This window comes from Sorex fumeus, unplaced genomic scaffold (genome assembly GCF_029834395.1).
Source record: "Sorex fumeus unplaced genomic scaffold, SorFum_2.1 ptg000093l, whole genome shotgun sequence".
Lineage (NCBI taxonomy): Eukaryota > Metazoa > Chordata > Mammalia > Eulipotyphla > Soricidae > Sorex > Sorex fumeus.
Window position 1 is genome coordinate 5,399,802 of NW_026606150.1, and position 23,612 is coordinate 5,423,413.

The following is a 23,612-nucleotide window of genomic DNA, read 5'->3' on the forward strand; positions in this document are numbered from 1 at the left end:
GGAGAAAGGGTGCCCGTCTCCATGGAAACGAACCCCTGTGCTTAACTGAGGTTCTGGGGGTGGTTCTAACACTCTCGACGGGGGGAGTCTGGCTGTGAGGTCTCGGCACACGCGCTGCCGGCTGCCTCCCACGCGCGCGCCGGGCTGCCAAGCTGGGGCAGGTGCCCGCGCGACCAGGCTCCGCGCGCCGCCCCGGCCACGTGACCGCGCGGGCACGGTCACTCCAGGGCACCTGGGGTGGGGAGGAGACCCTCTTCCCCCCCCCCCATACCCCAAGTCAGATGCGCAGGCTCTCGCCGCGAACAGGGGCACTCGCTTCCCAAGGATCCCAGAAAAGCTGAATGGTATAAACGGGACACGTGAGTCGTACAGAGTGCCAGGAGAGGTTTATTCCACACCCTCGACAGGGAGGCCGAAAACAAGAGCCACTGCAAGGACTGGGGTGCCCAGCATCTCACTCCCCGCCAGCGAGCACCAGACCCCCCAACAGTTTCTGGCCTCCGGTTCCCACACGGAGCGGCCCTGCATGAGGCTTGGTGCTGGGGGGGGGGGGTGGAGGGAATGTGTGCAGGCCTGTGTCCACAGGGGTGCTGCGAGAAAGCCCCCTCTGCGGGGCAGTGAGGCTGGGGGTGGTGGAGGTGGGCAGCCCGTCCGGGGTCGCCCCGACCTCCGCTGTCCTGCAGAGTCAGGCTGCTGAGACGGTCAACCACCTTCTGCAGCAGGAACTTTGGGTCCAGCCAGTGAGGTTCCGTCAAGGCCCTGGGGAGCAGGAGTCACACAGGAGGGCTGAGCGGGGACTCAGCCGAGCCCCCCTCAGCCCAGTCCGGCCACCGGGCAGCCACCACCTCTGCTTCTGGTCTGGGGCCAGAGTGCTCCCAGCCCGGGGCTCTTACCATCGGCCTTCCTCTTCTGAGGGGACACGGCTGCTCTAGCCTGCATGAGGACAAGAGGAGCCCCTGAGAGCCTGCCGGGGTGGCAGGTATCCCCATCACGCACTCCCGAGTGGGGGGCTGCTGAGCCCCTCCCAGGCGTGGCTGACGTGGCCACTTGTTTCAGGCCCACCGCACCCACCCTCTGTCCCAAACAAGCTAGGGGCAACCCTGCCCGCCCACTGCCAGCCATGCCAGGGCAGGGGGCCGGGTCTCGCTGATGGCCTCTGCGTGCTGGACCCTGGCAGGGCGAGCACTGATGCCCGGGCACCGAGGGCTGGGGTGGGGGTGGGGGTTCGGGCACCTTTTTGATGGCCGTCCAGTCCTCCAGAATGTCGATTTCCTGCAGCATGTACACGATGTAGGGACCTGAGAGCAGTCAAGGAAGCCAAGGGCAGGTGGTACGCGGGGGACAGTGGGAGGGGTGCAGGGCCAGACGCCCGTCTCACATGCAGCTGAGGGTCGTGGCCTAGCACAGAGCCCAGAACCACCCAGAACACCGCCGGGTGAGGCCAAACTAAGTGAATAAAGGAAGGTTCCCTGGCACTGGCAGGGCGCAGGCTCTGGGGGCCGGAACCCCGGGTTCCCTCCTCATCGTGGTCCCGGGCACAGGCAGGTCGCCCAGTGCCCAGAACGTAGCCGCAGGAAGGGGCGGTGGGTTCCGGGAGGGGGGAATTCAAAGTCCAGCGGCCTATTTGCCGGCACTGGGGGCTGTGATGGTTGAGGGTGGTCGCGGGGGAGGTGGGCGGGAGGGGCTTCCCCAGAGCCTCCAGGCCGAGGCTGGGGCGTGGCCTAAGGTTTGGGGGCGGCTCCGAGTGGGGACAGCTGTCCCTCCCTGCTTCTGGAGACCCTCCAATGCTTCCCAGAGGGTCTGTCTGCATCAGCAAGGGAGGGGGGGGTGCGTGTCCAGCCCCCCACCCTGCCACCCCGGGTCGCCCACCCCGTGCAAGGATACCGGACACCAGCGGCGCCTTCTTCCTCTTGCTGGGCGGCAGCGAGTCCCAGGTGCGCGGGGGGCCTCTGGCGTGTAGCTTGTCATCCCACCACTCTGCGCCCCCAGACCCCGAGTCAGAACTGGGGTGGGCCTGCCCCCCTCCCCTGCTCCCCTGCGCCCCGGGGCGGCCGCACCCACGCACGCACGCACCCGAGCTGAGGTCCAGGCCCTGGCGGTCCTCCTCCAGCCGCTGGATCCGCTCCTGCAGCTCGCCCTGCAGCACGTCGTACAGCTGCAGCTTCTCGCTCTGGGGGCGCAGGGGGGCGGGGTTCAGCCCGGGCGCGTGTCACGCCCCGTCCCAGCCCCCTCTCTCCCCCCCAGCGCCCCGCCCGCCCCCTGCACCTCCAGATGCTGCCTGGCGCCCTGCAGCTCACACTCGTACTTGTTCCGGATCACGTCCAGGCAGAAGCCTTTGTAGATCCCTGCGGGCGGGCGGGAGGGAGGGCGGCCCTGAACACCGGGTCTGGGGGCTGGGGGGCGTGGGGTGGCAGGGAGCGCGGGACCCCAGGCCAGCCCACGGACCTGCCACCTGGATGCGAATCTTGAGGCTCCGCTGCAGCCCCCCGAGGGGCTCCGTGTACTCGGGGGCTCTCTCGGCGCCCACTTCCTCCAGCCGCACCCGCAGCTGGCTCAGCCGCTCCCTGAACAGCCTGGGAGGGGAAGGCTCCGGGTCACACCCGTCCCCGGGCCCGCACCCCGCGCCCTGCACGCCTCCCGGCCCCCCTCCACCCCCTCCCGTCCCGCCCGGGCCCTCACTTCTCCTTCAGCTCCGAGAACTGCTTCTCCAAGTGCAGCATCTCGTGCACACACTCGCTGCGACGCCGCTCGTAGTCCTCATCGTCCATCTCTGCGGGAAGGGGTGGTTTAGGGGGCGGCGGGGGCGTGGGGCGGGGGTGGCGCGAGGGCGGGGGCGGGGGGCTCACCCGAGCTCTCCGACTCCGACTCCGTGGCGCTGCCGCTACGCTCGTCCTCGCTCTCGTCCTCCTCCCCGTTCACGGCCATCTCGGGGGCCGAGTCGCCCTCGGCCTCCATCTCCTCCGGGTCTTTGCTGGACGGCTGGGCGGGCATCTGGGCTCTGGCAGGGGGGCGCGGGTCTCACTCAGCCCAGCCTGCAGCTCCCCAGGGCCAAGGCGGGGGTGGGGGTGGGGGCGGGGCAGGGCGTGGGTCCCAATCCCGGGACACTGGCCAAGGCAAGGGCAATGGCCAGGGGTGGGTACCCCACTACCTAGGGGCCCAAACTTCTGCCGGGTGCGCTCAAGGGCTCCCTGCCTGGCTACTCGGATGCACCCCACCCGCTCTGGTTCTAAAGCACTCCACCTCCCACCTGGAACATTCTCGGCCCTCTTTTTTTTTTTTCCTTTTGGGTTGGGGGAGGGGGGCATACTTGGTGGCTTATTCCAGGCTCTGGACTATATGCAATGCCCCCAGACGGACGCAAAGCAAAGACCTTCCTCACTGTCCTATCTGGCTCATCACCATCTTCTCTCTGTGCCCTGGGCCAGACTCCACGACCCCGGCCCCGGGCCTGGGTGTGCCTCCCTCTTCCCAGAAGTTCGGACAAGCCCAGGCACCTCCAGCCCGCATGCCTCACCCGCAGGCACCGAAGTGCTGCTCGATGTCTGCGTCACCACCACCCTCCGTGGCCTGCAGTGCACTGGTTTCCATCTGTCTGGGCGTCGCTGGTGAGCAGCTCCCCGGGAACTAGTCTTGGCCACCGCAGCTCAAGTCCATACTCGACCAGGCGTGGGAGGAACTTGGGCGGGACCGCGGGGAGCACCCATTACTGAGCTCAGCGGTCTAAGCTGCGGCGGGCCCTGGGCAGGGGGCAGGTGTCATGGCCACTGCTGGGCACAGGTGGGGCGGCCGGATACCCGTCAGGGAGTTCACGAGTGCCTGCAGGAGAGAGGACAGGGACACAGCTCAGGGTCGGGCCGCATCTTTATCGTGCATCTCATCCAGAGCACTGCCCGGGGAACCCGGGGGCCCTCAGCATGCGGCCTGGCTGCTTGAGGATCTGAAGCCCTGAGCTGCAGGGGGGGGCTTTCTTTTTTTTTTTGGGGGGGGGTCACACCCAGCGATGCTCAGGGTTTACTCCTGGCTCTGCACTCAGGAATTACCCCTGGCGGTGGTCAGGGGACCATATGGGATGCTGGGAATCGAACCCGGGTTGGCCGCGTGCAAGGCAAACACCCTAACCGCAGTGCTATTGCTCCAGCCCGGGAGGGGGGCTTTCTGAGCTGGGTGAGTGATGCAAAGACCCCCCCATCAGAGAAGGGCGGGGCTGGGCCTAACACAGGTTGGTCAGAAGCACAAGGCTCTTCTGGCGCTGGACCAGGGGATGTGTGGAGAGTGAGCAGGCTCAGGACGGGCTGCCTGGGGCACCCAAAGGGACAGATGGGGAGGCCCCTCTCCCCCAAAAACAGAATCAGTGAGAGGCAGAGGTGGTGCCAATCCAGCTGATTCAACTGGTCACTGGAGGGAGATCATGCCAGTTGCAAAGGTAGCACTGCTCCGTAGCACTGTCCTCCCGTTGTTCATCGATTTGCTCGAGCGGGCAACAGTAATGTCTCCATTGTGAGACTTGTTGTTATTGTTTTTGGCATATCGAATACGCCACGGGGAGCTTGCCAGGATCTGCCATGCATGTGGGCGCAATACTCTCGGTAGCTTGCCAGGCTCTCTGAGAGGGGCGGAGGAATCCAACCCGGGTTGTCTGCACGCAAGGCAAATGCCCTACCCGCTGTGCTATCGCTCCAGCTGCGAAGATACCCAGTGAAAATCGATCATGATGTCGCTGGGAGAAAGGATATTAAGGCACTTGCCTTGTCCCCTCCAGACTGGTTCAATCCTGCCACCACACGAGGCCCCAAGCACTACCAGGTGTGGCCCCTGAGTACTGCTTGGTGCGGTCCCAAAACAAACAACACGGATAATGGGATGGCTGGAAACGGCTAAAAGGGGGCTTGGGCTGGAGAAACAAGGCATCCGGTAAGGCGCTTGCCTTGCATGCAACAGCCCTGGGTTCGATCTCCGGCATCCCATATCATCCCTAGGCACTGCCAGGAGTGATTCCCGAGCGCAGAGCCAAGAGTAACCCCTGAGCATCACCAGTTGTGTCCCGAAACAAAACAAAAACAAAAAAAAAGTGAGTAAGGAATTTGTCTTACATGCAGTATATCTACTGAGCCAGGGTAGCACAGCGTGGTGTGGCCCAAAACAAATTAAAAAAAAAAAAAGGCAGTGGGGGAGGGGGCAGAGTGCATGCTTAAACAGGTAACTTCTCTTTGACCCCACTCATGCCTGAACAGGCAGCAGGAAAAACGGCAGTTTGCACCCCACGGAGCATGAGGTGGGAAAGCCCAGGAAAGCCACAGGCGGGGAGAGGTAAGCCTTGGGGCTCAGGCAGACCAGCAGAGCAGGACAGCGATGGGCTTTGAGGGACAGCAGCAGTGGGAGACTGCAGCAGACCCAGGGACCAGTAAGGAAGCAGCGCGTGTGTGTCTGGTGGTGGGGTGGTCCAAAACGACCTCAGAGCTGTTAAAACATCACTGGAACTTTGCGAGTCTTGTACGCCAGGCCTTCAGACACTACTCAGGGCCCAGGAACTCAGGAACAAATTGTGATGCTTGGCCAGCTTCTCTGGATGCTGCCTTGTAGTTCAGCGTTTCTCAACCAGGGATCCCCTGACACCCAAGTGGGCTCCAGAGTAACTCAAGGAAGGGGTCACCAGTAAAAATAGCATCTGTGACCCGCCACTCGTAGTACAGGGGCCACAGAAGGGTGCAAGATGGGAAAGGGACCCAGAGTTCAGAAACGGGAGAGAAACGCTTTTATCTCTGCCCGCACCACTCTCCAAGCAGGCTGGCCTCTCACGGCCCGCTCACCCAGTGCACTGGAGGACTCTGAGATGAGCAAACACTTTTCAAGAACAATCCTTCACGGGGATTGTTTTGGCTTTTGCCTCTTCTGCTCACTCTCTCACCCAGGCTTGCAGTTGTGTGAAATAACAGGCCCAGGGACACTTTCATCACATTGCTTTGCGCTTTATGCAAAGGAAGCTTCTGCCTGAAACAGTCTGCTCTCCAAACCAGCCCGGGCCTGAGACAGTCTGCTCTGGAAAGCAGCCTCGACCTGCCCTGTCTCCATCCTCAGTTCTTATACGCCCTACCCCCCCGCCCCAAGTTTGCCAAGTGCCCGCGGCACTGTTCTGTGTGTGCCAGCATCAAACCCGGCTGCCCTGCAGGGACTTCCCCTCCGGCCCCCTCTTCCCTGCTCAATACACAGGATGACTTTTTACGATGCCCGGTAAAGTGGCGCCTTTCCAAGACAGAAAAGGAGGGTGCGGGTGGGGATGGGAGCGAGGCGTCTCCGAGCGGTCTCCAATTCCACCTGGTGGGTTCAATTTCATCACCACCTCTCCTCCTCACCCCGCGGCAAGAACCAGAGCTCCCGGGGCTCCGTAAAGACAGCAGGGGGGACCCGAGGGCGGAAAAGCGCCTAGGAAACCTCGGTGCGCTGCTATCCTGCAGGAAAATCAGATCCTCCCTCGCCAAACTCCCGGGGTCCGAGCAGCCCCGCCCCTCGCCGTGCCCCCGTGCGCCGGCGCGGCTGGGATGCTCCCAGGCCTTCCGCGGCCAGCTGCAGCCCCGAGGCCCGCAGGCACCTGGCCAGTTGCGGGGGGTCCTCTTCGTGGGCCCGGGCGGTAGGGGGGGGCTTGCCTGGCGCCAGGCGGCGATACGCACCGCGAGGAGCGTGGCCTGCGCCTTCACGTCCGAGCAGCCCCGAGCGATGCCCGAGCAGCCCCTCCGGATCGCCGTCGCCGACTCCCGGAAGCCCCGCGCCGGTCCCTCTGCTCCGGAGTGGGGGGGGTGAGTGGGTGGAGCCTGTCCGCGCTTCCGCATGCGTCATCAGCAGGCGCCCGCGGGGTCGCTCCCAATTGGACGGCCGTGGGCGAAGCCAGCTGGGATACCGCGGACCCGTCTCCATGGCAACCGGCCGGGATGTGGCGCTCTCGGGCCGCTACCCGCGGGAAAGGCGCTAAGCGGAGTCGGCAGGCGCCACAACCCCGCCCCCCCTCTCCGTCCCCGGGTTCGGAAGAGTAACGGAGCCAGCTGAAGGGTGTGAACACTGATTTATTTACAAATCGCGGGTGGTTGGCGGACAACCTCGCCCAGTACCTGCAGACTGACCCATCCCTTCTCCTGAGTCTCCGAGGGCCGGAAGTTTGGCCTTCGCTGCCCACCCCGCGCCCCCCCTGCCCAAGGTCAATGCCAGGCCTTCCTCCGAAGCTTCTCCCTATTCCTACGTTTGGCGCTCCTCCTGCCCAACGCACCCGAGATTGTTAACCAATAATAGTCACAATGGTAACAACGACAATACTGCAATAATATTAACAATACTTCACATTTGTACGAAGCTTGGGCCCCTCCTCTGAGCCTCCTGCGGTTCCGTGAGGTAGGTCAGCTCACCTCCCTTTTGAAAGACTGGGTAGCAGTCTCAGAGAGGGACCACTATTTGCTCAAGGCCACACAGCTTAGTTAGTGGTAAAGCCGGGACTGGATCCCGGTACCCCTTGATCAAGTCAGTGCTCCACGGCCGCCGCTGCCACAGTAAGGCGGGGGTGACTGTCTTACCCCAGCTGGCACCCGCTGGGGCTCGGGGAGGGAGCGGGCACTCAGCAGTGGCGCGGAGAATCCGGGTACTTGGCCAGCATCTCCTGTTTGAACTGGCGGTACAGGATCTTGTTGCGCTGATTCTCGGCCTCCTTCTGCGGGTGGAACTTCAGGGATTCCTTGAAGCCTTTATGCACCAGAAAGGCCTCGTTGAGCACTTCGAAATCGTAGCCCACCATATGCAGCTCGCAGGCCTGGGGAGGAAAGGGAAGGTCAGCAGGGCTGGACGACAGAGCCCAGACGATGTCCCCAGCCCCTAAAACACACGCTACTGTCTCCACTCTTCCCTGCCGGAAGAATGCCGGGTCTCCCCCACCCCCCGCACCCCTCCGTCCCAGGGCACCTGGCTGATGCGATTGAAGCCGTACTGCCGGAAGCGCTCGTCGAAGGCTGGCACCTTGCCCCCAGCCACGTAGAAAGGCTCCCAGGGGTCCTGCCAGGGCACCGCGTAGGCAGGTCTCAGCAGCGCCGCGTCGGGCAGGTAGGCCCAGCGGGAGTAGTTGGTGGGCGCCTGGCAGGGCGTGCACAAGCCGTTGTAAAAGGGCTGCACGTCGCCCATCGCGTAGAGCCGCAGCAGTTCGTTCTTGTTGGCGGGGATGCGGCGGGGGTTGCGGATCTCAAAGGCGGGGACCACCAGCGCGATGCCGAACCACTTCCTCTGGGTCAGCATCTCCCGCAGGCCCCGCCACAGCCCCTCGCTGGGCACCATGTCCACGTCGATCACCAGTGCGAAGTTGGCCCCCTCCCGAGCCAGATTTCTCAGCATGTTGTTGGGGTAGGAGACGTTGGTGCCCAGGGCGTAGTTGAGCCCGGGCTGGGCCACCTTGGCCAGCTTGTCATAGACCTCCTGGCAGGACCGCAGCAGGGCAAACTCGCCCGGCTCCCGGGGGTCGGGCACGGCGGCCTCGAAGCGGGAGGGACAGGCCAGGTGCAAGGCCACCCTCGAGCGCATGTCCGGGCAGTTGTTGCTCAGGGCGTAGGTCAGCACCGTGGCCAGCTGCGCCTCCTCCTTGGTGGCCGCGAACACGGCCACGGCCAACGGGCCCTCCCAGCGCTTCAACAGGCCTGACAGGTGCACCAGGTTGTCCACGCTGGCGTGCGTGGCCAGGATCACGTCGTTGGGGGCCATGCTGGTCTTCAGGAGGTTCCGGTAGACGCGGTAATCGCCGCTGGCGTCCAGCACGCCGCCAGAGGCCAGCGCGGCGCGGAACTGCGCCCTGACCTGGTCCACCGATCGCGGTGGCGGGGGGAAAAATTCAAAATACTTGTCTCGCTCCCTCTGCCCGTGCAACCCCGACAGCAGGGACAGGTACAGCAGCTGCAGCATGGCCACCAGCATCAGCGCGGCCAGCAGCAGCTGGTAGAAGGCGCACCGGATGGCGTAGGACAGCTGCATGGCTCTCGGGGCCCGGGGCGCGCAGCGGGGACCACCGGGCCGCAGCCTGCACCCACCGCGGCCAAGTAGGATTTACCGCAGCGTGCCGAGCGCAGCCGAACCGAGCCGAAGCGAGCCGAGCCCGCACGCCGCCCCGCCCCGCCCCCGCTCGCTCGCCCCCCTGCGGCCGGGAGGACCCACTGCAGCGCCGTGCGGGCCGCGCGCTCTGCACCGGGCACGCGGGTTCCCCAGCAACACGAACCCCCTCGCTCCCGGGCAGTGCGCCACCCCGGCGCGACCCCCGGCACCTAGTGCGCCCTGAGACAACTCCCTTCCCCCCCGTTGGCCTCACCCCGGGAATACGGAGAGGGAACCTCGCTGGGCTGCAGCTAGGGGAGGGATGGCGCGCGTGACCGGCAGCAGCCGGCAGAAGGAAAGCAGAAATTGCCCTTCTCGCCCGCCCCAGCCTCATCTTCCTTTGGACCCGACAAATTTCTGCAAGGAAAATGGGGTAAAGGTGGCCCGGAAGGTGCGGAGTAGATGAGAGATAAGGGATTGTGGAAGGGGGCGCTGTTCATGGGACGAGGTGGCCGAGTGGTTAAGGCGATGGACTGCTAATCCATTGTGCTTTGCACGCGTGGGTTCGAATCCCATCCTCGTCGGTTGCGTTTTACACAAGACACGCGCCTTAATTTTCCACGGGGCAGAGAACCTCACCGGGGACGGGAAGATAATTCTTCTGCTCGCCCCTCCCTCTGCTCACCGGCCACTCTTCGTACTCTGAACCTTCTCCTGGCTCGGAACTACAGTTCCCTGCAAGGGAGGCACAGAGGCACCTGGACGACCAGGACAGAACTTCCGGCGCCTGCCAAATTGGGAATGGATGGGTGATGTAGTCTGCAGGAAGCGGAGAAGCGTCCTACTTCTCCGGTGGAACCTGGGGGAGGTGGAGTTTGACATCAAATTATCATTTTATTTAATCCACTAGGATTCAACCTCTTATTGAACAACTTTATAAATCACGGTGTTTAAATTTGAAAAATTGTTATAGGGCCACATTTGGTGATGTTCTGCATTTAGGAATTAGTCTTGGAAGAGTAAAAGGAACTGTGCCTGCCACAGAGGCAGGGGACGAGGGGGGGGACCAGGTGGGGCTGGCCGGGGTGGAGGTGGCTCGGGAGGGGTGGGGTTGGGGGTGTGTGTTACTGGGAATATTGGTGGTGGAGAATGAGCACTGGTGGAGGGATTGGTACTCGGATGATTGTATGACTGAAATTTTATCTCGAAAGTTTGTAAGTTTGTAACTATGTATCTCACAGTGATTCCTTAAAAAATAAAAATAAAAAAAGGAATTAGTCTTGGCAGTACTCTGAGGACCAAATGTAGTAGTAGGTATAAAACCCGGGTCTGCTACAAGCAAGGCAAGGGCCCTACCCGCTGTACAACCTCTCCAGCCCCAATTAAAAAAAAAAAAACTTTTATTGAGTTGTCGTTGGTTTATAATATTTAAAAATAACTAAAAGGCCAGGGCTGGACCTGGGTTCAATCCCTGGCATGCCAGGAGTGATTCCTAAGTGCAGAATCAGGACTGAGCACCGCCAGGTGTGACCCCCCCCCAAAAAAAACCCCACTTGAATCACATTCATTATCATCTTTGATGAATTCGGAGAGTGTATGTTAAGTCAGATGTCCAGCTTTTTTTTGAGGCAGGATTACATGGTACAGAGGGTACACCTTTCCAAGGCCACACCCAGCGGTGCTCAGGGTTTACTCCTGAGTGCACTTGGGGATCACTCCTGGCAGGCTTGGGGGACCTATGGGGTTCCGAGGATCAAAGTCAGGTCTGCTGCATACGAGGTGGGTGCCCTCCCGACTGTTCTATTGCTCCAGCCATTTATTTTTGGCCGTGCTGAAGGTCAAACCCAGGGCCTCACACATGCAGGGTAGATGCTATGCTAGTGACCACATCCCTGATCCCTGCTTTTTTTGGGGGGATGCTGGGAATTGAACCTGGGGTGGCCGCGTGCAAGGCAAACGCCCTACCTGCTGTGTTATCACTCCAGCCCCAAATTATTCTTTTTGTGGTGTCAGGGATCAAAACCTAGGGTTTATCCATCTGTGGCCTGTGCTTCTCTGCTGCGCAATACTCCATGCAGTGGTGGTAATTCTTCTTTATTTTTATTTTTTTTCTTTCTTGCTCTTTGGGTCATACCTGGCAATGCACAGGGGTTACTCCTGGCGGGATGCTGGGAATCGAACCCTGGTCGACCGCGTGCAAGGCAAATGCCCTACCCGCTGTGCTATCTCTCCAGCCCCAAGGGTAATTCTTCAAATGATTGATAGAATTTTGTTTTGTTTTGAGGCCACCCCCAGTGGTCACTCCCGGTAGTGCTCAGGGTAGTTGGCAGAGTCAGGGATGAGCTCCAGTTTGGGGGGGTCACCTCCAAGGTCCGAAAACACAGACAGGTCAGAAATAAAAGATGGAAGAAGATATTGCCCGCTAAGGGGAAGTTGAAGGGTGGATGTACTAATCTAATCCCGACAAAAGAGACCAAGGGAAAACTCTTCAGAGGGGTGAGAGAAATAGTTCAAGGGTTCAGGCACTTACCTTGCATACATCTCACCTTCCCCCCCCCCTCATTAAAACTATTTATTTCTTGGGGCTGGAGCGACAGCGCAGTGGGTAGGGCATTTGCCTTGCATGCGGCCGACCCGGGTTCGATTCCCAGCATCCCATATGGTCCCCTGAGCACCGCCAGGAGCGATTCCTGAGTGAAGAGCCAGGAGTAGCCCCTGTGCATCGCCGGGTGTGACCCCCCCAAAAAAACTATTTATTTCTTTAATTTTGGGGGGTGGAGCCATAGCACAGCGGGTAGAGTGTTTGCCTTGCACACAGCTAACCCGAGTTCGAGTTCTCCGTCCCTCTCGGAGAGCCCGGCAAGCTACCAAGAGTATCCCGCCTGCGCGGCAGAGCCTGGCAAGTACCCGTTGGCATATTCGATATGCCAAAAACAGTAATAACAAGTCTCACAATGGAGATGTTACTGGTGCCCCCTTGAGCAAATCGATGAACAACAGGGGGCACTGCTACAGTGCAATTTTGGGGGTTAGCACACCTGGTGGTGCTCAGGGTTACTCCTGGCTCTTTCTTCACTCAGGTATGACTCCGGCAGTGCTGGGGGTCCATGCGGAGTGCTGGGGATTGAACTCTACCCATGGTACTGTCACTCCATTCCATCTTGTCCTTCCCACTTTTTTTTTCCTTTTGGGTCACACCCAGCGATGCTCAGGGGTTACTCCTGGGAGTGCTTGGGGGACCGTATGGGATGCCGGGAATTGAACTCAGGTCGGCCACGTGCAAGGCAAATGCACTACCTGCTGTGCTGTCTCTGCCCCTGCCCATTCCACCTTACCCCGCATGCAGATCCCTGGAACTGCTGGTGATCCCAAAGCACCGTTAGGGGTCAGTCCTGAGCACAGCCAGGTGAGGTCTACCACAGGTGACAAAGACACAGGGCAGGTCTGCGAGGAAGCCAATGGGAAGAAGGAAGTGGCGTCATGAGGCCGCAGCTCCACTATGGAGCCTACCCCGAGGGCTTTGGGAATTGTCAGACCAGCTCCCCCATCTCCACCCCCAGGATCCTGAACCAGTGCTCAGCTTCAGGGGTATATGTGTGTGTGTGTGTGTGTGTGTGTGTGTGTGTGTGTGTAGGGGGTGACCTTCTGGCCCCCCAGAGGTTCTGGGAAACCTAGGGAACTTTGGGATACAACAGTGTCTGAAGGTGCAGGAAAACATCGGGGTCCTCCCCACCAGTTCAGCCAGGGGATGCAGCACCTCTGGGGTCGGTGTGAGATGCTGGGGCCGGGCACTCTCTCCCGGCTGTAGATATGGCCACTGCCCTCCCCGCAGCTGCTAAATCAAAGCCTGGCTCCACCCAGCGCTCTGGGCCCAAGTGTGGGTGCTCAGCCTCTCATGGACAGACCAGCTGCCCTGCCCTGAGTCCCTGCACCTCTCCCTTCCTCCCTCCCTCCCACCCTCCCTCCCTCCCTCTCGCCTCTCTCTATGCCTCTCTCTCTCTCTCCTGTCTCAATGCCAGTGCCTCCACTCTCTCCCTCCCTCTCTTCCTTTATCCCTCTCTCTGTCTCTCCCTCCCTCTCTCCTCCCTCTTGTTTTCTCTCTCCCCCTCTCGCCCTCCCTCTCCTCTCCTCTCCTCTCTCTCTCTCCCCCCCTCTCTTTCTCCTCCCTCCACCTCTCTCTCTCTCTCTCTCTGGGGTCCACACCCAGTGGTGCTCAGGGCTTAACTCCTGCCTCTGCTCTCAGGGATCACTCCTGGGTGGCTGGGTGCGGGGGGGGGGGTGGTGATGGAGAGGGGGGACAGGGATCCACCCCCAGGTCAGCACCGTGGGCCTCTCGCTCCTCTCTCTAAGCCCCCCTTGTGGCCAGCAGCAACAGAATCTCGGGCTGCTGTGTTGTTGGTCAGCCGGCAGCCAGTCCTCGGCTCCAGAAGGGGTTCCCTAACAGACTTACCACCACCCCTGTCCTGAGCTCAGGGTCCACATCCAAACCCTGCAGGCCTTACATAGGGACTTTCACTGTCCCAGCCTCCTCTCCTCTCCCTGCTCCCCTGGGGCATCCAGCCCCTTTCAGAGGCCCCAGGTGTTTCCAGAATATTCCACGTCCTGTCTCCTGCGCTCTCTGGTATCTCTGAGTGTTTTACCTGCTCCTGGTCCTTCCCTCAAGACCCATTGAGAGGCCCCTTCTCTGAGACGCTTGCTGTGAATTCCCAGGCAGAATCGAAAGCCCCTTCTAGAATCTTCGGTTGCATATTCTGCAGGGCTGCGATACGTTCCATTCTGTTCTCCAGCACGTCGTGGGCAGACCTCCGGCCTCCTTTGCTTTAGGGTCACCAGCCCAGCCCTGGCAGCATGAGGCAGGGCGGGGAACGGTCCAGTCTTGGGGGGGGGGCCCCTCCCGGCTTCTGTTGGCCACCCGTGCCTCACTCATCTCCCCTGCCCTGGGAGAGCTCAACAGCCTTGGGCTTCTCAGTGGGGCTGGTCTGGCTTGGCAAAGGTGTGAAATAGCTGCTCAGTGAAGGCTCACTGGGGGTGGGAGGGCAGAAGTAAACTCTGCTTTATTCAGCTTTTTGTATGTTGGCTTTGGGGGTCACATCCGACAATGCTCAGGGATTACTCCTGGCTCTGTGCTCAGGAATCACTCCTGGCGGTGCTTGGTGGACCCTATGGGATGCCAGGGATCCACCCTGGGTTGGCTGTGTGCAAGCCAGTGCCCTACCTGCTGTGCTATTGCTCCAGCCCCAAAAAACCATTGCTTTAAAAATAATAAAAAATGAGGCTGGAGTGATAGCACAGCAGGTTTGCCTTGCACACGGCTGGCCCAGGTTCGATTCCCAGCATCCCATATGGTCGCCTGAGCACCGCCAGGGATAATTCCTGAGTGCAGAGTCAGGAGTGACCCCTGTGCATCGCCGGGTGTGACCCAAAAAGCAAAATAAATAAATAAAAATAATGAAAAATGGGGGGAAGGAAAAGTAAGGGGGGGTGGAACCATAGCATGTGGCAGACCCAGTTCAATCCTTAGCACCTCAGATGGTCCCTCCAGGAGGAATTCTTGAGCACAGAGCCCGGACTAGGCCCTGAGCACCACCAGATGTGGCCCCCAAACAAAACTAAACAAAGGGGGCCTGGAGAGCGCCCCAGGGCTGGAGGGCAGGCTTCCATGCCGTGGCCCGGCCTTGACCCCCAGCACCGCGTGGTCCCATCATCACCCAGAGCCACCGAGCAAGGCCAGGAGTGACCTGAGTCCTGCCAGGTGTGGCCTGATGCACCGCCCCCAGACAAAGTACATGGTGGGCATAGGCAAGATCCCACATCTAATCCCCAGCACTGCAGGTCTCCCCTTCCCCCGCCCCCGTCCCCGCTGGCTGTGGGGGTGGCCCCTAGGCTCCTGAACAATCCAGGGGCCCACTGAGTGTCGCAGGCCCAAGCACTGAGTCAGCTGGCCCCATGGATCATGGCTCATCGGGGGTGCCTGGGGCTTTCTGAGCTCTGCTTGGTAGACACCCCCCCTCCCGTGAACCCCCCCATCACAGCACTGTAGCACTGTCCTCCCATTGTTCATCGATTTGCTCAAGCGGGCCCAGTAACGTCTCCATCGTGAGACTTGTTGTTACTGTGTCTGGCATATCGAATACATCACAGGTAGCTTGCCAGGCTTTGCTGTGCAGGCGAGATACTCTCAGTAGCTTGCCGGGCTCTCTGAGAGGGGCAGAGGAACTGAACCCAGCTCGGCCGGGCTGGCTGTGCGCAAGGCAAACGCCCTACTACTGTGCTATCGCTCCAGCCCACCAGAGAGAGAGAGAGGAAAAAAAGTACCTTCTTTTCTCTGGACAGGGAAGCATGGCCACGTGCAGTGACAGGCCCCCCAGAGGACCGGCAGACAGCCATGGCCCCCTGGGGCTGCCTCCCTCTCTGAGGCTGTTTCTAAGAGGAGGTGCCCTGGGGAGGTAGTGGTGTGTGTGTGTGGGGGGGCAGCTGTCCAGCCAGGAGTCCAGCACTTGCAGGCCTGGACCCTTGGGTCATCATGGAGCTGAGAGGGTCCAGTTCAGGGCTGGACCCTGCCTCTCGGCCTCAGTCATCCCCCCTGACAAATGGGTGCAATTACCTTCCCACCAGCACATCCAGGCCAAAAGATGTCAAACAAGAAGTTCTTTGGGAAATAAAGACACAGTGGAGTCGTTGTACAAATCAGGAAGAATGTTATTAGGAATAGAGGTCACTGGAGCAATAGTAAAAAGGTGGGTAGGTACATGGCCCTGTGTCCCTGCAGGAGAGAAGCAGGAATGGGTGGGAGAGGAGCCCCTGGGGCCTGGGTCTCTCGCCTGGACCAAGAGGGCACCATGGACGCGGGTGTGTGGGGCCCAGGCCCGGCCGGGCTCTGGGAGGTGCAAACAGTCTTGGCAAAACAGAAACACCACCGAGGGCAGGGATCACCCTCAGATCTCCGCTCCCCACCTTCTCCCTGCAGCCGTGATCACCCCAGCCCAGGTTGTGGGATGCTGCCGGTCCCGCAACCCCGGGGCCTGAGGCTGGGCAGTCTTGGTGGACAGCGGCCTGGAGGCCCTGAGCGGCCAAGGTCGGCTCCATCTGGCGGAGGGTCGAGACCCCGGGGGGCTCGCCCCATAGAGCAGTGCGGACCCCCAGCGGGCAGGTCAGAGCAGCGCCTTGAAGAGGAAGGAGAGGGACGCCCCGCAGGAGAGCCCCAGGGCCAGGAAGAAGGTCATGAGCGCGCCGGCCACCTCCCTCTCGTGCGGGAGCACCTGCCTGCAACACAGGGAGGAGCTGAGCGCGCCCCCGCCCCGGCCCCCGCCCCGGCCCCCGCCCCGCCCCGTCCCCATCGCCACCCACCTGGGCGCCAGGCACATGGTGAGGGACACCAGGTAGCCATTGGACACGGCGAAGAGCAGCATGAAGGTGATGAAGTAGGCGTCCTGCGGGAAGAGCACGGGCAGCCGCGAGCGCTCGGGCACGTGGCACAGCATGAAGAGCGGCACGAAGAGGACGCGCAGACACACCAGCAGCGGCAGCAGGCGGCTGTCCTCGTCGGGCTGCGGCGGGTGGAGGCGGGCCCTGGTCACCGCCCGCCGCTCTCCACCCCCTTGGCCCGCTCAGGGCGGGCGCGATTGGCCATTCTCAAACTGGGTTCCTCCCGGCACCCCTGGCGGGCACCCCTGGCGTTCTTTGGGCCCCTGGGGGTGGCTGGGGGGATGAAGGGCTAGGTTGACATCTGAGTGGCTTCTCTTTGCTCAGTTTTGTTGTTGTTTTTGTTTTGTTTTGTTTTGTTTTTTTTTGCTTTTTAGGTCACACCCGGCAATGCACAGGGGTTACTCCTGGCTTTGCACTCAGGAATCACCCCTGGCAGTGCTCAGGGGACCATATGGGATGCTGGGAATTGAACCTGGGTTGGCCGCGTGCAAGGCAAACGCCCTATCCGCTGTGCTATTGCTCTAGCCCCTGTTTTTTTTTTTTTTTGTTTTGGGAGTGCTCAGAGGTTACTCCTGGCCTTATTATTTTATTTTATTTTTTGCTTTTTGGGTCACACCCAGCGATGCGCAGGGGTTCCTCCTGGCTCATGCACTCAGGAATTACTCCTGGCGGTGCCCTGGGGGACCCTATGTGGGATGCTGGGAATTGAACCCGGGTCAGCCATGTGCAAGGCAAGTGCTCTACCCGTTGTGGTATCACTCCAGCCCCAACTCCTGGCTTTAAATTCGGGAATTACCATCTGGGAAATATAAAGTAACAAAATAGAAGACTAACACCCAAGAATAGCTGAGATAAGTACCAAGAGTTTCACTCCATGGCTTGAAGGGCAGCCGCACATGCTAGGGGAAAAGGCAGCTCAGATAGAGAAGGGAGCACCAAATAAAGGGTGTTGGGAGGATCCTCCCAGGATGGGAGATGCATGCTGAAAGTAGACTACAGAAGACTGAACATGATTGCCACTCAATGCCTCTTTTGCAAACCACAGCACCCAAAAGGAGAGAGAGAGAAAAAAAGGGAATGCCTGCCACAGAGGTGGGGTGGGATGGGGGGTAGGGGGATGGGAGGGATACTGGGATCACTGGTGGTGGAGAATGGGCACTGGTGGAAGGATGGGTACTCGATCATTGTATAACTGAAACCCAAGCACAAATATTTGTAAGTCTACAACTGTACCTTATGGCGTTTCACTAATAAAAATTAAAATAAATAAATAAATTCAGGAATTACTCTTGGCGGTGCCCGGAGGACCCTATGGGATGCTGGGAATCGAACCTGGGTCAGCCGTATGCAAGGCCCTACCTGTTGTGCTATTGCTCCAGCCCCAACTCCTGGCTTTAAATTCAGGAATTACTCCTTGCGGTGCTCGATCAAACCCCCTTCCTGCCCTTTCACACCCTCAACTCCCCCAAATGCTCCCTCCAGCAGCCAGGGGACCTCCAGTCCCAGTGCTCACCCACAGGAAGTAGGAGGTGAGGCTCCGGCCCAGCCAGTCCATGACGTTGAAGAGCAGGAAACAGCAGATAGGGTTGAAGAACTGACCTGGCCAAGAGATGGGTGGGGGGTGTCCATCTGGGGTCCTGCTCCCCCACTCGCCGCTGGGCCCGGCCCCCACTGCTCCCCTGAGACCTCCCACTCACTCCACTTCCCGGGGCTGGTGGAGCTGGTCACCATGGCGGTGATGGCCGGGAAGACAGACAGAGTGACTGTGAAGACCAGCACCAAGCACAGAGCTGTCAGCCAGATCTGGAGGCAAAGGAAAGATGAGCTCAGGGGAAGCCCCTGGCCCGGTCCGGGGGGGCTGGGGGCACTCTAGCCAGACCCCACCTTGCGGAAGACCAGGATGACGGATGGTTTTCCCGGCTTCTCCGGCTCCTGGGGCTCCAGCTCGGGCTCCTTGTCAAGGTCCAGAGTTAGGACCGCCTTGTGGGGGCTGCCGGGAATCCCGTTCTTCTCATCTGGCCAAGAGGAGGGTAGGGTGAGGCTGGGAGGGGCACCGGCCAGGAGGCACTGAGGCAAATGGGGACTTTTGTTTTTGTTTTGGGGCCCGGGATGCTCAGGAGTTACTTCTGGCCCTGCACTCGGGAATCACTCCTGGCAGTGCTTAGGGATTGAGCACAGGTGGGCGCAGTGGAAGGCAAGCTCCTAACCCACCGTGCTATCATTACGGCCCTGTTTGGTTTTGGTTTTGGAGATGCTCAGGCATCACTCCTGGCAGGCTCAGGGGACCACCCGGGATGCCGCGATCGAACCCAGTAGGCCTCATGCAAGGCAAACGCCCTCCCATTCTTGTCACTCTAGCCCTGGGAAATCTGTCTGCTACTGTCTGTTCAGCAGCTCCCTGCCTGGCCAGAGGTGAGCCCCTGCGGGCGGGCTCCCTGCCCGGCCTTACAGACAGAGAAACAAAGCTCAGAGAGGTTTGGTGTCTTGCCTCGGGTCACACAGCCTGGATGCTGTGAAGTGAAGTGCAGACTCAGATACACAAGATTGAGAACTCACAGGCACGGATGCTCTGCTGTCACAGAGGAGGAAACTGAGGCCCTGGGGAGGGCAGGGAGGATGGTTCCTTTCGTTTTGTTTTGTGGTGTTAGGACAGAACCTGGGACCTCACAAGGTGAGCACTTTGCGGACGAGTGCACCCCCCAGGAATGGTCCTGCTCCTTCCCTCAGGCCTTCTGTCTCTGTCCCATGAAGCTATGGGGCACAAAGGGGCTGGGACGGTGTGTGTGTGTGTGTGTGTGTGTGTATTTGTGTGTGTGCCATGATGGTGTGTGTGTGTGTGTGTGTGTGTGTGTGTGTGCGCCATGATGGGTGTGTGTGTGTGTATGTGCCATGAAGGGGTGTGTGTGTGCGTGCGCCATGATGGGTGTGTGTGTGTGTGTGCCATGACAGTGTGTGTGTGTGTATGTGTGATGATGGTGTGTGTGTGTGTGTGTGTGTGTGTGTGTGTGTGTGTCCTGCAGGGTCCCCAGCTTACCTGGCTGGAGAAGCTCCGCTCTGGTCTCCAGTTCCTGCCCTTGGGCCTGCGCCGGCGTCCTGGCCAGGTAATAGCGAGCAAATTCCTGCCGAAGGGAAGTGGCCGGACCTGCCTGTCTTGGAGCAGGTTTCTGGACGCCCCCCCTCCACCCTTCAGACCACTGCCTGGGAGGCCGGGGTCCACCAGGGTCGCATCCTTCAGGAATCAGACCCCCTGGGCCCCGCGGGACTCAGGGCTGCCTGGGGGGGCTCACCAGGTGGGGCAGGCTCAGGTAACACACGATGGACAGCAGGATGCCCACGCAGGGGGTGACGAAGTAGGCCAGCGCCGAGGTCTGTGCGTCCACACCACCTGCACGCAGACGGCTGGTCCCACGGTGCCCCCCACCCCGGTGTACCGCCCAGACTCTCCCTGCAGCCCCCCACCTCGAAACAGCCCTCACTCCACTCGCTCCTCCCACTGGCTGCTTTTGCAGGGTCACCCGCTACTTGCCAGAACTTTCTCTGACGGAGGAGGAAGCACCCATCAGGGCCGAGGTGGGGGCAGCAGACCCAGAGGTTTAGGGTCTGTTTAGATGCACCCCCGGGCCCCTAGCTAGGGGGCAGCAGGACTGGAGACCCCACCCCGGCCCCCACCCCAGGCCTAGCTCCCCCTCGGCCCCCCTAGAGTCTCACCCCCAGGACACTGCCCCCCCTAGAACCCCAGCCCCCGACGTCCACTCACTGGCCATGGACAGAAGCATGGCGAGGGCGGCGAAGATGCCAGCCAGGCCCTGGCCGCTGAGGAAGAGGGTGCTGTAGGTGGAAGGCATGGTGCCCAGCTGCCCGAAGAGGCCGCCCTGCAGGATGGCGCAGAAAGCTGCGGGCAGTGGCCGCTGTTTAGGCAGGCAGCTCCGCAGGCTCATGGCCAGGCAGGGCAGGTATGGGACGAGGCCCCAACCCCCCACCACAGGGTCACCTCCCCCCCCTTCAGTTTACCCAGGGGGCTTGGCAGGGCCTGTCTGGGGCGGTCCCCTCCCCCGGGGTGCGGCACTCACAGTTGATGAACCAGACGCAGGCCATGGTGATGGAGAAGAAGGGGCCGGGGCTCATGTCCACCTTCACCAAGGCCGCGGTCAGGGCGAAGAGGAACAGGATGGCCAGCAGGCTGCCCAGGATCCGCACCGTCTCGGGGACGCTGCCCAGGAGAGGGGCCGTGGGGCGAGCTGCGGCCAGGGCGGCGCAGTGGGACGGGGACACGCGGTTGTCCCCCCTCCCCACGGCCCAGGAGCCCGGCCACTCACCACTGGTACAGGAAGGAGTTGAGCAGAGTGAAGAGCAGCAGAGGCAGCTGGGACAGCAGCGTCACCCAGTTATTGAAGTTGAAGGCGTCTGCGGGGCCTGTGTGGTTGGTGCCCAGGCTTCCGGAGGTGATGTTGGCCCCCGCCAGCCGCCCCTGGAAGTACTGCCAAGATGCCGGGATAAGGAGGGACGGGGCCGCCCTAAGAACCTGCCGCCACCCTCCCCCAGCCCCCTGTGCCTTGGGGACTCTTCAGGGACCTCCCGCCAGCTCCCAGCTCTGTCCCTGTTCTGGCCCCAGCACCCAGTGACAGAGTAGTCATCCCTGCGGGTGCAAACGTGGGCACAGCCCAGCCGCATGGTCCCCGGCTGGGGCACCTCCCGCCCCACTCCTAGGAATTGGGATGTGGCTTGAGGCTGAAGCCCAGAGGCTGCCTGCCCTCCCTCCCCACTGTCCCTGGCTCCCTATTCCTGCAGGGGGCACTTGGGGGGGTGTCTGGAGTTGACCCCCCACTGCATTTTGCGCCCACCAACTCCCAAGAAGTTCAGGCTCCGGCTCTTTCTTTTTTCCCGGGTTTTTGGGCCACACCCAGCAGTGCTCAGGGATTACTCCCAGCTCTGCGCTCAGGCCCTGGTGGTGCCTTTGGGGGGGGTGGGGGCGCGTGGGATGCCAGGGATCGAACCCGGGCCGGCTAGGTCTCTGGCCCTCAGTCTGGGTCTTTCTCTGACCCTCTCCTGCTCCTGGCCCATGCCTGGGCTGCTCGCCCGCCTGTCCCCCTGCACGCCCCTCCAGGACCCTGGGGCTCTGCTCCCGGCTGGGGACGGCCAGCCGGTGGCTCTTCCGGCTGCCAGTGGCTCTCAGGGACCCCTCTCCCTCTCAAGACCCCCCCGCCAATCTCTATAGGGTCTCCAGGGCTCAGCAACACAGCTGGGCATGGAAGGTTCCAGAACCCCGTGGCCCGGAGACCACGAACGCCAGCCACATGTTTGCCTTTCCTGCTGGACCTGGGTGACAAGGACCCTGCCGGTGCGCGGGGCGGTGGCCGGGAGACATTCGGGAGATAAAAAACGCGAGGCGGGAGGAAACCCCTTAGGGCGACGGATCCCGGGCTGACCAGGGCCCGCGGGGGGCCGGGGGGCAGCTGCTCCGCGCGGTCCCGCTGGCTGTCGCCGAGCGGGTGGCCCGGAGGGGAGGCCGGAGCGAGGCGGCGCCGCCCCCCGGGCGCGGCGGGCGGGCGGGCGGGGACAGGGCGGGTGGCGGCGGGCCTCACCGGGATGGCGGTGATGAAGAAGTTCCAGGGCAGCAGCGTGCCCAGCCCCAGGATGAAGAAGCTGATCCCGACCAGGTGGTAGCTGCGGGGAGCAGGCGAAGGTCACCCCCAGGCCGGCCGCGCGCCCCCCGCGCCCCGCGCCCCGCGCCCCGACTCGCCTGTCGTGCGGGGCGTCTCCTCGCGCCATCGCCGCCCGGCCGCGCGTCCGGGCGGGCACGGCGGGCACGGCGGGCACCGGGCGGGCACCGAGCCCCCGCGGCTGCGGCGGCCGGGCTCAGGCTCCGCAGGCGGCGAGCGCGGCTCCGCCCCCGGGGCGGGGACTCGGGGTCGCCCCCCGCCCCCCGCGCGCCGGCTCGGGACCGGCCCGGGGCCTCCCAGCGGGTCCCCGCGGTCCCCGCGGCGGGCGGAAGCGGTGGCGCCCGAGCCCCCAGGCTGGCGCCGGAGCCCCCCGGACGGGGGAGGCGCTGGGGGCGGTGGCAGGGGCGGCCCGGGGAGGGGCGTCCGGGAGGGCGACCCGGTGTCGGCGAGGCCCAGGGGCGCGCGGAGCTGCTGGGCGGGGGGGCGGCGCTGAGCCAAGGCTCGGGAGGAAACGGTGACAAAGGGTGACCGGGAGGCCAGCAGGACCCCCCTCCCCGCCCTCCGGCTGCAGCGTCGCCGCTTCGACCCCCCCGCCCCGCCCCGCCGCGCCCACCCCTGGCGGGAAGCCGTTATCCGGCGGCCGGGCCGCGGGTGCGCCCGAAGCCCAATATTTCCCGGCGCTGGGTCCGCTCGCGTCGCGGTGCCAACCGGGAATGCGGGAGACTTTTCCCAACGCCACGCACGGCCTGCCCGAGTCCTGCCCGCAGCCGCCGTGGAGAAGGGCGGGCCGGGGTGGGGGGTTGCATTGACCTATAGAGGAGGGGCTCTAGGGGGACCCCCATTCCCTCGCGGGGACAGGGCGAGTTGCTCTGGGGACCCTCTCAGCCCGCAGCCTGCCTCAGCTGCGTCAAGCCTGCTGCAACAATAGCGCAGATGTGCCTTATTGCGGGATTTGGAGCCGCGTTCGGAGGGGCTGGAGCGGGGGGAGGGGGGGTGGGGGGGAAGGGTGGGCTCAGCGCCCCGCCTCCTGCACGCAAGCCGGCGCGGCAACCCTCGCAGCCCGAGCCAAGACACTAGTTTATTTATAACTAGTGTCTTTTTTTTTCCTGGCTGCTCATGCGAGTTTGCAAAGGGCATACTTTTCCTTGATAAACGAGTGTCTGATTAAAGGATGGGGCCAGAGCAGCAGGAGAGCTGGTGGGGGGCACTTGCCGGGCACGTGGCTGAGCTGAATGGGATCCCCGACATCCCCTAAGGTCCCCTGAGCCCCCCAGGAGTGATCCTTGAGTGCAGAGACAGGAGTAAGCCCTGAGCATCAGCGGGATGTGACCCCACACCAAAAAAAAAAAAAGAGTTTATGACTATTCCATCAAATTAAATACAAAGAATAAAAAAGTCAGATAAGTAGGTGTCATGTATTTACATCAAAAATAAATGTGAGGGGCTGGAGCAATAGCATAGCGGATAGGGCGTTTGCCT

General features: G+C 61.9%; 3 protein-coding genes and 1 non-coding gene across 4 annotated transcripts; 1 reads left to right on the forward strand and 3 right to left on the reverse strand.

The window, feature by feature from the left end:
• Window positions 1–585: 585 nt before the first annotated feature.
• BRMS1 (BRMS1 transcriptional repressor and anoikis regulator) lies at window positions 586–3,645 on the reverse strand. Its single transcript, XM_056131977.1, has 10 exons — window positions 3,515–3,645; window positions 2,847–2,998; window positions 2,680–2,770; window positions 2,446–2,573; window positions 2,266–2,345; window positions 2,074–2,170; window positions 1,885–1,977; window positions 1,234–1,298; window positions 894–933; window positions 586–759 (listed from the first exon to the last, which is right to left on the reverse strand). The coding sequence occupies exons 1-10, from the start codon at window positions 3,586–3,588 to the stop codon at window positions 752–754; spliced, it is 828 nt and encodes a 275-aa protein (XP_055987952.1). The 5' UTR covers window positions 3,589–3,645; the 3' UTR covers window positions 586–751.
• A 3,642-nt stretch (window positions 3,646–7,287) lies between these two features.
• B4GAT1 (beta-1,4-glucuronyltransferase 1) lies at window positions 7,288–9,124 on the reverse strand. The gene is made up of 2 exons (XM_056131973.1): window positions 7,939–9,124; window positions 7,288–7,789 (listed from the first exon to the last, which is right to left on the reverse strand). Exons 1-2 carry the CDS (start codon window positions 8,989–8,991, stop codon window positions 7,598–7,600), a joined length of 1,245 nt encoding a protein of 414 aa, XP_055987948.1. The 5' UTR covers window positions 8,992–9,124; the 3' UTR covers window positions 7,288–7,597.
• Window positions 9,125–9,550: 426 nt separating this feature from the next.
• TRNAS-GCU (transfer RNA serine (anticodon GCU)) lies at window positions 9,551–9,632 on the forward strand. Its single transcript has one exon. It is a non-coding gene; the product is annotated as a tRNA-Ser (tRNA).
• Window positions 9,633–16,122: 6,490 nt separating this feature from the next.
• On the reverse strand, window positions 16,123–22,352 carry SLC29A2 (solute carrier family 29 member 2). Its single transcript, XM_056131972.1, has 12 exons — window positions 22,214–22,352; window positions 22,056–22,137; window positions 20,790–20,950; window positions 20,544–20,683; window positions 20,231–20,365; window positions 19,761–19,858; window positions 19,508–19,592; window positions 18,358–18,488; window positions 18,171–18,276; window positions 17,987–18,072; window positions 16,396–16,595; window positions 16,123–16,311 (listed from the first exon to the last, which is right to left on the reverse strand). Exons 1-12 carry the CDS (start codon window positions 22,240–22,242, stop codon window positions 16,200–16,202), a joined length of 1,365 nt encoding a protein of 454 aa, XP_055987947.1. The 5' UTR covers window positions 22,243–22,352; the 3' UTR covers window positions 16,123–16,199.
• Window positions 22,353–23,612: the final 1,260 nt, after the last annotated feature.